This window comes from Hippoglossus stenolepis, chromosome 6 (genome assembly GCF_022539355.2).
Source record: "Hippoglossus stenolepis isolate QCI-W04-F060 chromosome 6, HSTE1.2, whole genome shotgun sequence".
Lineage (NCBI taxonomy): Eukaryota > Metazoa > Chordata > Actinopteri > Pleuronectiformes > Pleuronectidae > Hippoglossus > Hippoglossus stenolepis.
The window spans coordinates 6,295,978-6,309,520 of NC_061488.1; the positions used below are offsets into that span (position 1 = coordinate 6,295,978).

At 40.3% G+C, this 13,543-nt stretch overlaps 2 protein-coding genes across 2 annotated transcripts; one reads left to right on the forward strand and one right to left on the reverse strand.

Annotated features, from left to right (window-relative positions):
* Window positions 1-204: 204 nt before the first annotated feature.
* On the reverse strand, window positions 205-5,191 carry LOC118110625 (eukaryotic translation initiation factor 4E type 3). The gene is made up of 7 exons (XM_035158556.2): window positions 5,028-5,191; window positions 3,913-3,985; window positions 3,233-3,327; window positions 3,090-3,150; window positions 2,932-2,998; window positions 2,634-2,789; window positions 205-2,525 (listed from the first exon to the last, which is right to left on the reverse strand). Exons 1-7 carry the CDS (start codon window positions 5,189-5,191, stop codon window positions 2,479-2,481), a joined length of 663 nt encoding a protein of 220 aa, XP_035014447.1. The 3' UTR covers window positions 205-2,478.
* A 405-nt stretch (window positions 5,192-5,596) lies between these two features.
* On the forward strand, window positions 5,597-11,926 carry LOC118110624 (serine/threonine-protein phosphatase 4 regulatory subunit 2). Its single transcript, XM_035158555.2, has 9 exons — window positions 5,597-5,732; window positions 7,198-7,279; window positions 7,413-7,583; window positions 8,472-8,565; window positions 8,686-8,723; window positions 8,853-8,927; window positions 9,143-9,292; window positions 9,389-9,660; window positions 10,715-11,926. The coding sequence occupies exons 1-9, from the start codon at window positions 5,699-5,701 to the stop codon at window positions 11,020-11,022; spliced, it is 1,224 nt and encodes a 407-aa protein (XP_035014446.2). The 5' UTR covers window positions 5,597-5,698; the 3' UTR covers window positions 11,023-11,926.
* The last annotated feature ends 1,617 nt before the right edge of the window (window positions 11,927-13,543 follow it).

Here is a 13,543-nt window from a genome sequence, read left to right on the forward strand (position 1 = left end):
CAATGTTATTATCATGGTCATGCAATGCCTTGATAATTACAAGATCTTTTGTTTGAAAGCAGAGATACTGAACGAACTCGTCTGACCTGGCCATAGTTTCTAGAGAAACATGGGTCTCACAGTCCAAAACATGTTTGTTTTGGACTGTGAGACCCCCCAGTATTGATATCTTCCTTATGCAACTATTCAAAACAGCAACATGTAGAACTTTCAGTGACTTTATTTTTCAAACACATGTAAAAGTTAACAGAGACATGATAAAAGTTCAACATGCCGAACACAGGTGACATTAACATTCTGAACTGCTGGTAAACACAAGGCACCGTCTAAGATCAACAATCAGTTACAAGGTCTGTATATGTGCAGGGGAACAGTGTTGTTAATTCTCTTGTGTGTACTTATGTACTGCATGTGTTTAAAAAATCATTACATGAAAAAGGGAAAATACAGAGATGACAAAAGGAAGCTTGGCAAAGTCAGTGCTGTGAGAACTAACTTGGTGAAATGACTAGAATTGAGACACCAGCATTTTAAATAATTAAATATTTGATTTGATTGATGAATCAAAGCAGCAATTCAATGCAAACTCCATATCTCTGTAGAGATTAACCCTAAAAATGTCTCTGTATTTCTTTTTTATTTTACAACCACTAAAGAAATTCTGCTCTGTTCTTTGCAGCCTACAATACACATTCTCACTCTGTCACTCATACAGTAACACCTAAACACACAGGAAAGGCGCCTTTGGTGAGTTGTACAATGCTTCAACTTCCTTAATTTCATTAACACAAATACAACCTATTACATGTAAGAACACAGAAAAGAAACTTAAAAGCTATGGATTTGAGACACCGTGAAATAGTTTGGGAGCAGCAGCAGCAGAAACCATCTGATTACATGTTTCACACAGATCTGACCCTGCTTCACTGATTGCATGACTTCAACAAATTGTACAAACTCATTAAAATACCCACAAAAGAGCAACATCTTTATTTCTGTGCCCCTGTGACAGATCTCTCTGAGTCGTGTGATTATTTGTTGTTATCTGCTTTCCAAAGGGTAGGTTTTAACACAGGTCATATGAATACAAAAAAAAAGTCCACATTTCTTAATTAGTACTAAAAGCAAACAAATCATAACTCATGACAAAAAAAAAAAACAGTTTTACACTTCATCAGAAAAAGTTGACACAAAGCCAAAGCGTATTTGGTCTCAGGTGTCACAGCTCCATATAATCTCGGAGGGACTCTCTGATGTCATATACATTTACAGTAAGAAACAAAGTGCTTTATTCGGGACAACCACGACACAGCAAATTTGCCACATATTCTACAGAATAGAAATGATTGCATATATTTCTCAGCATCTACTCTTGATAGTTTGTGTACTGAGGTCATTTGAAACTTGACAAGAACATATTCTACTAATAACTCATTACCTAAAGAAGAAAATAATACAAAAAAGAATGTGCAATTTTCTGTTCATATATTAGCAATACAGCAAACTAAATATTTATGTTCTCTCGTTAGGGCGACAGTATTTTGGCTGTGACATACAAAACAGAGAAGAGAGCCGACTACAAAAGCTTTGTAATGTATTGTTAAGGTAAAGCTTTGCTTTGTGGAACTCTGCTTATAGATCCCAAAAAAATTATATATATTGGAGACCTGGCTTTGTCTGTGCTCAGGAAACTGCACAAAACATGCTTTAATACTAAGACTCAGAAACATATTCAGCCGGAGAGGCTCTGTCCCCCACTGTTTCAGACCTACGTATGCGTGAGTCATGTCAGCCACAGTTTTAGACCTACACATGTGCAAGTTCCAGACCCATGAAGAGAAGGAAACTGAGTATTCGTATTAACATCATCTAGGCTGAAAATGTATTTCACCGCCCTATGACACACTGGTCGCATAAGAGTGAACAGCTTAAAGCAGCACTCGAAATCTCCACTCAGATTTCCATGGCTGTCCAAACGAAGGTCAAACAAATGCTCTTAAAGTTTATGTTTCCTTTAAAAAACACACAATAAGTATAAAGTAAAAAAGGTCTAAAACGGTGGCTGGGGGTGGGGACAGGGGCTCTCCAGCTGTGCAGGTCGATGATATTGTTTAATACATCTAAAAAATCTGACCGTGCATGATCTGCTGTTTTCGTGAAGGTTTTTTGCAAAACCCTGCGGTATAAAAACATACAAAAACTACCATTGATAAAATGAAGCTAAAATAGTTTTTGCCTCTAGCTAAAATAAAGGTTATTTGGGATATCGTTATGAATGACAGTAGTGCTCAGAAGATGGGAAACTGCATCGACTGAGCTTCATAATTCATGGGCTCCATTTGAGGTAATTAAGATGATACATTAAGCAACTATGAACTCAACAGCGTCAAAAATTTGCCAACGCATCACAGTCAAAAAACACGCTCATAAGCAAGGAAAAATACTGTGTGTCTGGAGGGTTCGGACTTACAAAATGTGCTAATGTCTTGATCGACCTCCTTCAAAAGCGTGGTGTTGCTCATGTGCTGAAATATAAGGAAACAAGAACAATGATGTTACATTTGATAGTGTTGTTATCAATCCATTAAAAAGAACGTGAGACATAATGGTTAACTTTCAAAGAAAATACTCACGTTTGTAAAACACTGCTTTGAAAGGTATTTGTGGAAGAAGCTCGTAGATCCTTCCTAAGACGTTTGAATCAGTAGCACAAGAAGCGTTTCCATTCCAGACCTGAACGATGTCTTCTCTGTCTCTCATACTGACGCTGACGCCAACTACTTCATCATCTGCAAGTACAGCAATAGAGTGTGAGCTTAATGTATCTCAGAACTACAGTATTGTTCAGATATAATACTGAATATTTGCCATTTTAATAAGAAAAAACAGCAATATTGTATTTGCTGGAACTTGAGCGGTGAAGAAACTTACCCGAGGAACAATAATCACTGAACTGTTCGCCAATGGTAGCCAGCAGCAACTCCTTCCATACAGAAGACTGAAAATATGAGGACAAATTTTGTTAGAGTCATTACAGCATCAAGAACTGATCCACAAATAGTAAATAATAAATATTATACATCACTTACAGTGCTCTCTTTGGGTACTTTCATTTTCCAAACACCCCCTTTAGCGTTGCTTTCTTCTTCCCTGTGTGCAAACCGGCAGGTAAGATCAGGTATTTTATGCCTGAACATGAACAACTATTCATTAATCTTTAAGCCAAACTCACCAGAGTGGTTTCCTTTCACCTCTCATCAGATGATAGCTACATCTCAGTGGTAAGCTGGAGACACCGGGTATGTTGTTGTAAACTCTCCAGAAGTTCTACTCCAGAGCCAAGGTGAACAGGGAAGCAGAGCATTATATTGAGTCATTTACTGGCACTGGGAGTGCACGTTCATATATCAAGCCACAAGGTATTTTCCTCATTGCTCTTAACCACAAGAAAGTGCCCTGACCTAACACGTTTAATGGCTTGTGATTCATTTATCGTGTTGGCAGAACATTGGACACCAAGACAACTGAGGTAAAACAAGCTTAAAAAGAATCAGGCTGAATATATTGTAAAATGTGAAGGACTTGTATGCACACTATATAGGGGGGCTATCAGTGTGAGTGCGTCCACTAAATTCTCCACACTGGGATTGTTTTCAAGTCATCGGTGAAACACAAAGCATTCAGTGTCCCCTGATAAGAGTGTTTTATTTAAGGCTCCTGACACCATGTTGGTTTGGCCTCGGTGCATTTGAGAGGTAAACAAACAACAACTCAGCCGTGTGAAGATAAACATCTCAGCACACAATCTTGATTTGTCCATAAATAAAGACATTTGCCACTGAAACGTAGTAGCAACTCCTGCGTGTGACACCATGTACCAGCTCTGTGTCCGTGTTTTGAAAAGCATCTCACCTGGACCGTCTCCACGGTGTAGATTTTCTTCAAGTTTGATTCACACTCCGCAGCGGTTGTACCTGGTTGAGACCTGACAACAAAGAGAAACAGGCTCTAAATCCATTTTTGCACTATTCCAGGTTTGCACTACTCTCATCCCACCATGTGTATGACTGCATACTATGTGTATACTAATGTTGAGCCTTGTACTATGTTTTGAGTACTTATTATGCGTACTTATATGTTCTGTCTACTTATATGTTTACACCAGGGGATCAGAGAGAAACAGCACTTCAATCCTGTCTATGTCCCGTACATGTGGCAGAATTGACAATCAAGTTGACAGACACAGAGATTTAATCAGATTCTAATGATTATTTGAATCATTTCTTATTTACAAGCTTGTGAAGTTCTCACAAACTCTGACCAGACATGTTTCAGGTCAGAGGCCCATGAGCAGGCAGGTGTTTTTGGGGGGTGGGGTGGGGGGGGATCAGATGACAAATAAGCCAGTAAACAGTAAACAACACTGACCCCATTTGAACAGCAGCTTCTGGTTGATGACACTCGTGCTAACTGTCACATCTGTTCAATTCTGCTGTGTCAATCCCAATGCTAAATTGGGAGCTGTGTTTGTAATAATGGCGGGTTTGAAAATAATGATTCAGATGAGAACAGGCACATGAGCAGTGAATCAACAAGTTTCTTTTTTTATAACAGTGCAGCCTGTGCTGCTTTAAAACAAGTCAAGGCTGAAGAACTGAAAATGACCTTGTGTGAAATCAAGTTGAGTTATTATGTGGGAGCCAGTTGGTCATAATTACGTGCTTGTGTGTATTTTAAGATCCTCCTAAGTGAAGGACTGGGGTATGTAGGTCATGGGAAAAACAAGCAGGCTGAAAAGCTGAAATCAAATCCAATAACAAGCACTTCTATTATTTTATCCACGTGTTATTACGACAGACAATAGCCCGAGTCTCTGTTAAAACACCCATTAAACACTATTTATCCGGGTAACAGCTGCTTCTTTAACCTCAGGCCCGGATCCTCTGCTGTCTTTGTTCTCATTAGAAAAAAAAGGTACGGTCCACTTGCCTGGAAGATGGAGGAAGAGAGAGCGGTGTTGTTGTTACCTGTCGAGCCAGAAGGTCCAGGGCGAGTGTAGCGGCAGGTTGTCGATGTCGCTGTCGCTCGAAATCCTGCCGAGATCCATGTCGCTGATGTGGATGTTGTGCTCCAGGAGACCCGGGCCGGACGCGGCGCTCAGCGGCGGCAACGCAGCTACGGGAACTGCCATTGTTTTTGCGTCGCCCCTCTTGGAAGTAAAAAACCACGAACCACTCGGTAGAGATAAACAAAACAAAAACGAAGCGGAACCTCTCAGTGGAGATGCGTCCCACCGCTTTTCCAATACGTGGGCTGGTTAGGTGAAGTGAACCCAGATCAGCTGCTGACTCATTGGTCGCTTCACCCGGTTTGCGCCGTCACAACAACGGGGGGAGAAAGTGATGCCGCCCGCTGACAGCCCCGCGACCCTCCGACCTGCACGCTCACTTCAACCGAGCTGCTTGTTATGAACCGTGACAACATCCAACACCTCCATTCGGGCCACTTCCGTCCTGGTTGCGAGTTTTTGCTGTTGCTGTTGTTGTTGTTGCTTTCGGATTTAAACGCATCTTCCGCAAGTGTGCATACGTAACGGCGCGCGTGCGCAGTAGCCGCTAGCCCTGCTCGTTAGCTAGCTAGCTACCCGCTGCTACTGCTAGCTAGCTAGTACTTCCTGCCAGGGGGACTGGACACAGAAATGGACGTCGACGCGTTGCTGGAAGCGTTTCAAGGTGATGTTAACACGTATCCACGCGAGCGGGTCGTGGTTAGCGAACGTGTTTTGCGTTTGTTTTGGCGTTAAAACATCTGGAAGGTCTTTTGCTAACTACGTAGCTTAGCTTAGCAGCACCGAGTGTCGGGTTAGAAGAGGCACACTGGTGTCATTCTGCCTGGCCGAATGTTTAGCTGGCACAGAGATAACATCTTCTAAGAGATGTAACTCGGTCATATTTTATATTTTAAATACAAACTAATGCATTCTCGTTCTTACACGGACGCGGTTATGTAAACAGGTTGCTGGGTAACGACACCACAAACATGCTAACTTGCTAACTTTCAGTGTAACTTTCCATGTTGTTGACTGACATTTGGTGTTTGACAGGTCGTCTGCATGTCCCCCCCACTAGGGGCTTTAAACGATTTAAACTTATAATAAATTAAATTTTAAAAGTCTGAATTGTCTTATGTTGTAGCCATGTTAATTAGAAGTGTTGTTATTAAAAAACATTGACTTCAGTTCCCTCAGAAAGTCTAATAAGGTGTTGAATTGAATTTGAGTTTCCTGCATGATAGAAGTTAAAACTGTTGCCAGTGAAGCTCATTGGCTCCTAATGGCCAATGGTGGCCATTGTTATGGTTACTGTTGCTGTGGTAGTTTGGTGTGTTTTCAAAGTCGTTCCATGACTCTAGTCTTTTAACTGAGCTCTGAGCACTTTAAAAAAAACAAGAGGTGTGACCAGTCACTTCTTACGGAGGCTCAGGTCCTGAAACCCCCTGAACCCTGAGGCCTCAGGGTCCGAGTCCCAAAGGCCTGTTCACTAATCCATACATGGATCCAGGTCGCGTTAATTGATCAAGTATATCAATTGGAATTGTTATGTTCAGCTGGAGAGCACTGACAAAAAATGCAATGTAAGGGTCAATAAATTAACGCAAATAATAAATAAGTTTAGACCTTTTTGACCCCGTTGCCATTATCAGTTACGTGGTATATTCCCTTATTCTATTAAGGACATTTCTTCAGAGTCACTGTCAATAGCTGACTATCAGGAGATGTTTTACTGTGTATCTATAAACTGAAAGCAGGATTGTTTTTGAGTGGGTTGTCCTGCAGGAGGCTTTTTGACAGCCTGATTTTTTTAGTTTCATTTTGCAGTATCAGACCTGTAGTGTCACTACTTCTATATATCTATCTATCTATCTATCTATCTATCTATCTATCTACATAGTTGGTAAATTCCTACATCAGTTATTTTGCCACTTATCTGTGTCTTAGTGCTTTCACTGTTGAGCACATTTAACTTTATATGGCTGATAATTGGCACCTAATGACTTAATAATTGCTAATGCACTTACTGTACCAAAAGTAGTTTTACACTATACAGGGTTGAACATGTGTGTTTAGGTTCATGTCAGATTAGTGTGCTATGTGTACCAAATTTTTCAGTTTTTTCACGTGGGTATTTGTATTTGCAGATTTTGAGAAGAAAGCAAAAATGGAGACCTGTCCTGTACTAGAGCAGTTCCTGTGTCATGTCGCCAAGACAGGACAGCCACTGTAAGTGACAACTCACTGACTGAGTCTGACTGAAATCTCCTTGCTGAACTTGTTTCTTGTCAAAGATGTGTTCCAAGACTTTTTATTCTTTTGTGTCGCTGACATGCAGACTTGCATTTCCAATACCTTCTAGGATCCTGTGGCCCCAGTTAAAACAGTATTTCATGTTTAAGTTGGAAAAAGTCATGGATGACTTCCACGCTTCAATGCCAGAACAGAGAGTCTCACATAATCCCAATGTCGAGCACGTGCCCTTTGAAGAGATGAAGACGAGGATCTTAAAAATAGTGGATGGTTACAATGGGTGAGTAAAGCTTAGAATAAGCCAATTTTCAAATTACTAACAAATCACAAGTTCATGTACAAAATTACATGATAAGAAAGCTCAAGTACATGAATGCAACGCCTGTCCCTTTCATTATTAGTGTTGTTATCAACTGAATTGAAATGTGGCCACAAAGAGATATTTAGTGAAATAAACGAATACAAAAAACGAATTAATATTAGTGTATTAGGAAATCAAAATCACCTCTGAACTTTTCTGTGGTTTAATTCATTATTGTCCAGGATAGTGTTTTTTTTCTTCTACATCTACTTAAAATGTATTTTTTAAAGGCAGTAAAATCTTAGCTTCAGTGTCGATACTCTACGAACTGTCTGTTATTGGTGTGTTCCAGTCAAACCAAATGGCCTCAGATGTTTGACACACTTGTAAAATATGTCTATGGGCTTGTCGATATTTTCAGACATTATGGACAAGGCCAGCTTACATGATATGACAACCAACTGAATAGTATGGGTAACTATGAACTGATATGTAAATGTACTTACACAGAGGATGCCACTTGACTAGGCGTTCCTTCATTGTGGCCGAGGACACATTAGTGAAGGTGAAAATCGATGTGGCCCAGACCTCCTCTGAATGTTGTCCGAGGAACTGGATCTCAATGCCACCTCAAGTATCCTGGGTGTATTCACACCTTTTCTTAGAGCTGCCCACTTGTGATCCGACCACACAAGACACATCTCAATGCCAGATATGACCAAGTGGTATGCGTCAGTTAGACAGTTTTTTTTTCCTCTCTTTGCTCTAATGCTTCCAGCTTTGGCATTTCTCCCAACAGTGTTGTACCTGGCTGTGAGATGGCTGTGTGTGTCTAATCCCAAATATATTCCTTGCTAAATATTCTAGAGTCCCATTCACCATCCAGCGTCTGTGTGAACTGCTGATGGACCCCAATAGAAACTACACAGGAACAGACAAGTTTCTCAGGGGTTTGGAAAAGGTGAGTATTACACCACACTACCTTGTGTATAAGTCCACAGACATTAATACAATGCGTATTCACTCAAGATAAGCTATACTTATGATTACTGATTTATAAATTGCTGTTCATGTGTTACAGAATGTACGGGTGGTCAGCTGTGTGTATCCCACGTCAGAGTAAGTACACTGATGATCACAGTATTCCTGCTACTGATGCACATTTACAGCTCCCTTGAAACTTGCTAATGTTGTCACACAAAGTTAAACTTAACAGCCTGTTGTTTTTGTGCCTTTGTACTTTTGTAGGAAAAATGGGGCGTCCAGTGTAAACAGAATGAACGGAGTAATGTTTCCTGGGAACTCGACTCTATATTCAGACAGGTAGGAGCAACATACTGGTCAGGGATTGACTTCCACAAATTGAAACTTGCCTCATACATATGATTGAAAAGTTGTTTTAATTTAGAGCAGATAACCAACAGACAACCAGACTATATTGACGACAGATCAGTCTTCCCTGTTAATTTGACTCTTAGTAGTGTTGCTGATCGGGTGCTATGACTTTTAAACGAAATGGTCTTTTTCTTTTCTTGCAGTCGAAATGTAAATGGACCAGCCACGCCAAAACCACTCAACAGACCAAGGTTGTCATTGTCAACTTCGCTCTCCACCAATGGGCTTCCTGACTGTCCAGTGGGCAAAGAGCCAGAGCCAACCACAGAGGAGGTGGAGGATCACCACATGAGGTAATTAAAAGTAACGATAACAAACGTGGCACTTTTTTACGTCACATTAGTTTGACTGTGATGAACCGATTTCTTACATTTCTGTCATTGCTGCAGTGATCCCTCGCTATCAGAAGCTGAAATAACACCGAACAGCGGGACAAAAAACAAACATCCTGAGGAGGAGGAGGAGGATTCTGATGATGACAAGCAAGAGGTCAAGAGGCTCAAGTTTGATGAAAAGGAAGAGGAGGAAACACAAAATGAAAAGAAGGAGTCATCGTGTCTTCAAGAGTCAGAGAACTTGTCAGAGATGCCAGAATCTTCAGAAGTCTCTAGAGGTCAAGACAACCAAAGTGGAACGTCTTGTGACACAACTTGTGATCAGGGTAAGTTTGAACTCATACACACTTTGGTTTATGTACAGTTATTGTACATGTTAATTAATACAACTTAACAGCAGCAAAACTGTGGATATGTGCTGTGTGTTAATGGATAGACAACTATTTTGTAATTTAGTGTTTGTAAAAGTGTTAAGACAGCATAATAACACTGTTGTACAGTTTTACAGCAGTGTTACATTTATGTAATAAAACAAGTCAGACTGAGGCTTATGGGTTTTGGCTTGGATGAAACAAACTAGTGTTTATTCTTATTTTTGAAAAGCCCTGTGGCGAAGTCTTCTGCAGGTTATGTTTTTTATCACTTTCCAAGAACTGTTGAACTTTGCTCTTTAAAGAACTTGTCTTTGCGGTCTTGTCCCTGGGAATTGCATAAATGTGGATAAAGGGGCTTACTCTGGACTCTGTGCTTAAGGGCCTTCATGATGTACAAACATAATTGATGGAGGTCACTACATGCTATTACAGGTTTTACCAAAGCCTTTGGCTCTTAGGTTATGACAGAGGCAACATATCAAAAGATTTAACTACAAATTGGGGCTAGAGCAGACACAGATATATCCCATCAGATACAGAGCATCTGTTCACTGAAATTGTCCCAATTTATATGCACATCAGATTGTAAACACAGTGTTTGTACAATGGTGGTGTCCTTTTCAGTAGAGTTAAGGGTTCACTGCATCTTTAGTGTCATCACATATGTGTGGATCCTGATCACAACGTGAACGAAAGTGGTGCAGTGGTGAAATCCAACTCTTATGTATAAATTAAAACTTGCTTTTGTCAACGGTAAATCCAGCTTTACACCAACTTTGATGTTTAAGTTTATCTTTAATTGCTTCAGAAATCTTTTACAGTAATATTGTCCTACCACATCAAAATATGCAGCTTTATCAGAATAAAATGTTACCCTCATTACCTAACACTGACGTTTCAACTCACACATTCGGCTTCAAATTAAAAAAATCCATTAAATGATTATATAAAACCCACAGATCATTTTCAGAATATAACAGCATATTTTTCCCACTTTGTTCTTCAGAGCCCAGCAGCACAAGGACAGAAACCACTGAAAGGGAAGTAAGCTCATCCGAGACAGGAGATGTTCACACTGAGGAGGATGAAAGCGCCGTGGATGAACCTGAGCCGCCCGCTCCATCGGAGGAGAGCACAAGCTGTGAACAGGACAATGAGGAGAGTAGCAGCGGCGTCTGTGATGGAGAGGACCCGGCCAGCGACAAGGAGGTCCCTTCTTCTTCTAGTAGTTCACCTGACTTGTCAACAGAGGGCAATGCTGACAATTCATACAGCACAGACACTGCAGTAGAGCCCGGGGAACAACACGACTAGCCTGAAACCCAGTCTGCCAACTGACTTTTGTTGTTTTACACTGTATGATACCACACCAATGGTATATCTGTAGCACTGTGGACCTTTATACTTCAGGACCAGGAGCGATGTGACCTGGAGATTCCTCCCTGAAGGATCTTTTGTCCTCTTCAGTTTCACCTGCTCAAACATCGCCAGGTCATTAAACTAGAAGGAAATGATGTAAAGAATATGGAGACTGCTTTTTAACTGTTGATTACAAGTTTTTCTAATCTTTTTTTCCTGATTTCTTTTTTTTTTTATATCTGAGCATTTTAATTTAATCTTGATAACTAATGTATTCCCCTAATTTCATAATTCATCTGGCATGTATTTCCAGGAGGAGGCGTCTGACAGTTTGAGTTGTATTCAAGCATCGTTGTTTGTCTCTGATCAATGTGTCTCTCTCCAAGTGAACATGGAAACCTGCCATCATGAATGCAAAGCAAAACTTCACAGATGTCTGTTCGCTTTGAAGCACATACCATAAAATGTTACTTAATCAAAGTCTGTTACATTAGTTTGGATTAACCCCTTTGAAAACATCACAGTTTCTCTTTGCTACTGAATGAGGCCAACGTTAACACACCATATTGCCAGTAGTCACCAGTTTGGTTAGATAAATTCAAGGTTTGGCTCAAGTGCAGCCACCTCTGCATCAAACACACGAACCCACGGTACGTTTACACTTTCTGTCATAACTTCGCTGTACAGCTGTCCCTTTTGATAGCAAGGATTTCTACAGTACACATCTGTAAATCAATTTTGTAGACTTGTAATACTTGTGTCCACTGCTTTTGTAAAAAACTGATAATGGCTGGAAGTTGAATGCTTGAGCTTGTATCATGGTATTCATGGAAAGCAATAAATGCTAAAAAAAATTGAATTGAATTTTGCTCAATTAATTTTAAAGCTGCAGTAGGTGGGACTGCTAGAGAAATTGTTGAGTCTCATCCTCAGGACGTTCAATACTAAGGTTTTTTGGGAAGGAGGCTTCCTGTCCTGAGCGCTTCCCACCAGACAAACAGGAGAAGATACGCAGGCTTTATAAGAGAACAGAGGAACCCTGCACATTTTATTGGGTTTATTATCAGATTTTCTTTTGGACTCTTGTTTCAATAATTCAGTTTTCCTTTTTCCTTTGGTATAATGTTGAGCTTTACAGTGTGTTTCAGCTCATTTAGCAGTCGGCTCTGACTGTTTCTGTTCACTCTGGCTGCTTGATTAGTTTTGTTTTCAGCCACATGCAGCTGGCAGCTGTTTTCAGCAGGAAAATCTCTACTTTCTCAACATTTACGCTAACTACTGACTTTACACCATAATGCAGACAATCCTGCATTTTCCAAACACCCCACATTATTAGCGATGTGGTGAATAAAGTGGGCATGTTAGCAGGTTTGTTTCAGTAGAGGAAGTAACAGTGATGGCTGCATCTTGTGTAAGTGAATCATTTTAATCGCACGAGGATAACGTGGCCTTGACACTTCTAAGCTAAGATTATCACTGTCCCTGTTGTCAGCAGATATCGTGAGCCAGGCAGGTATTGGGCCAGGCCGAGCTTTCATCTGTAAACAAAGGCTACTGTTTGTAACTGTGAACAGTGACGCTGCTGTTCTATTTAAAAACAGACTCCACAGACGACTCCACTGCCTGATATTCTAACACGGCCCCCAGGCTTGCTATAGAAAGATGTGTCCTCCCATTTATCAAACATATTTTTGTCCTGTCAGTTTGTGGTGGGTGTAACCGAATGTCCATCATTGGTGCATTTAACAACAGCACCATTCATTAGAGACTTGAGTGAGACAGGAGCAGCCATGTAAACAGTAATCAGGTCAGCCGTAAATAGTCTGGAGCCTGAAGGTCAGAGCTTTCAGACATAACTACACACCTGGTCTGTGTGATTCATCGCCCTGTTAAGAGACGTCATGTGCACGGAGCGATTACACAAAGGAGCAAGTTAAGATTCATGCAGTTTTAAAAGCATCGGAAAAAATCGAAGCAGCAGCACCTGACATGTGGTTAGTTTTTGTGAAACGCAAAAAAATGCTTGATCTTACATTTCCCGAAAATGCACCTCCTGCGGAAACATATGTGCTTGGGTTTAGACAATATTTAGTTCATCAGATAACAAGTAACTGTCTTTGCCTAATCTTGTTTAGTCTGAATTAAGAAAGCCTCATCATAGTGAGCTTCACCTCATATTTGACTCAATCCTGCGTAAATTAATGTATTTTCCACCACATAGATTTTACTTAGACTCAAGTTTGTGTTCTTTTAATGCTACTTACATGGTCACACATGAACCCAACTGACATTATGTTAATGTTATACAGATTTGAATCTTTAGTAACCTCTGACTGTGAAGTTATGTTTTCAAAATTTAACATTGTATGATGGGGCATTTTACAACATTTTCACTTTTTACCCAGGAAATAAATCATGGCTCTTGATGAATGATGACAAATCATCAGACATATTTAGGGGACTGATATGTTTAAGT

Bases quoted from the DNA above. Each gene is read 5' to 3' on its own strand.
- LOC118110625 (XM_035158556.2), bottom strand. From the start codon at position 5,191: ATGGCAGTTCCCGTAGCTGCGTTGCCGCCGCTGAGCGCCGCGTCCGGC. The intron at 2,999-3,089 runs GTAAGTGATGTA...TCATATTTTCAG, and splicing joins AAGTACCCAAAGAGAGCACT to TCTTCTGTATGGAAGGAGTT. The intron at 2,526-2,633 runs GTGAGTATTTTC...CTTATATTTCAG, and splicing joins CAAAGCAGTGTTTTACAAAC to CACATGAGCAACACCACGCT.
- LOC118110624 (XM_035158555.2), top strand. From the start codon at position 5,699: ATGGACGTCGACGCGTTGCTGGAAGCGTTTCAAG. The intron at 7,584-8,471 runs GTGAGTAAAGCT...TAAATATTCTAG, and splicing joins ATAGTGGATGGTTACAATGG to AGTCCCATTCACCATCCAGC. The intron at 8,928-9,142 runs GTAGGAGCAACA...CTTTTCTTGCAG, and splicing joins TCGACTCTATATTCAGACAG to TCGAAATGTAAATGGACCAG.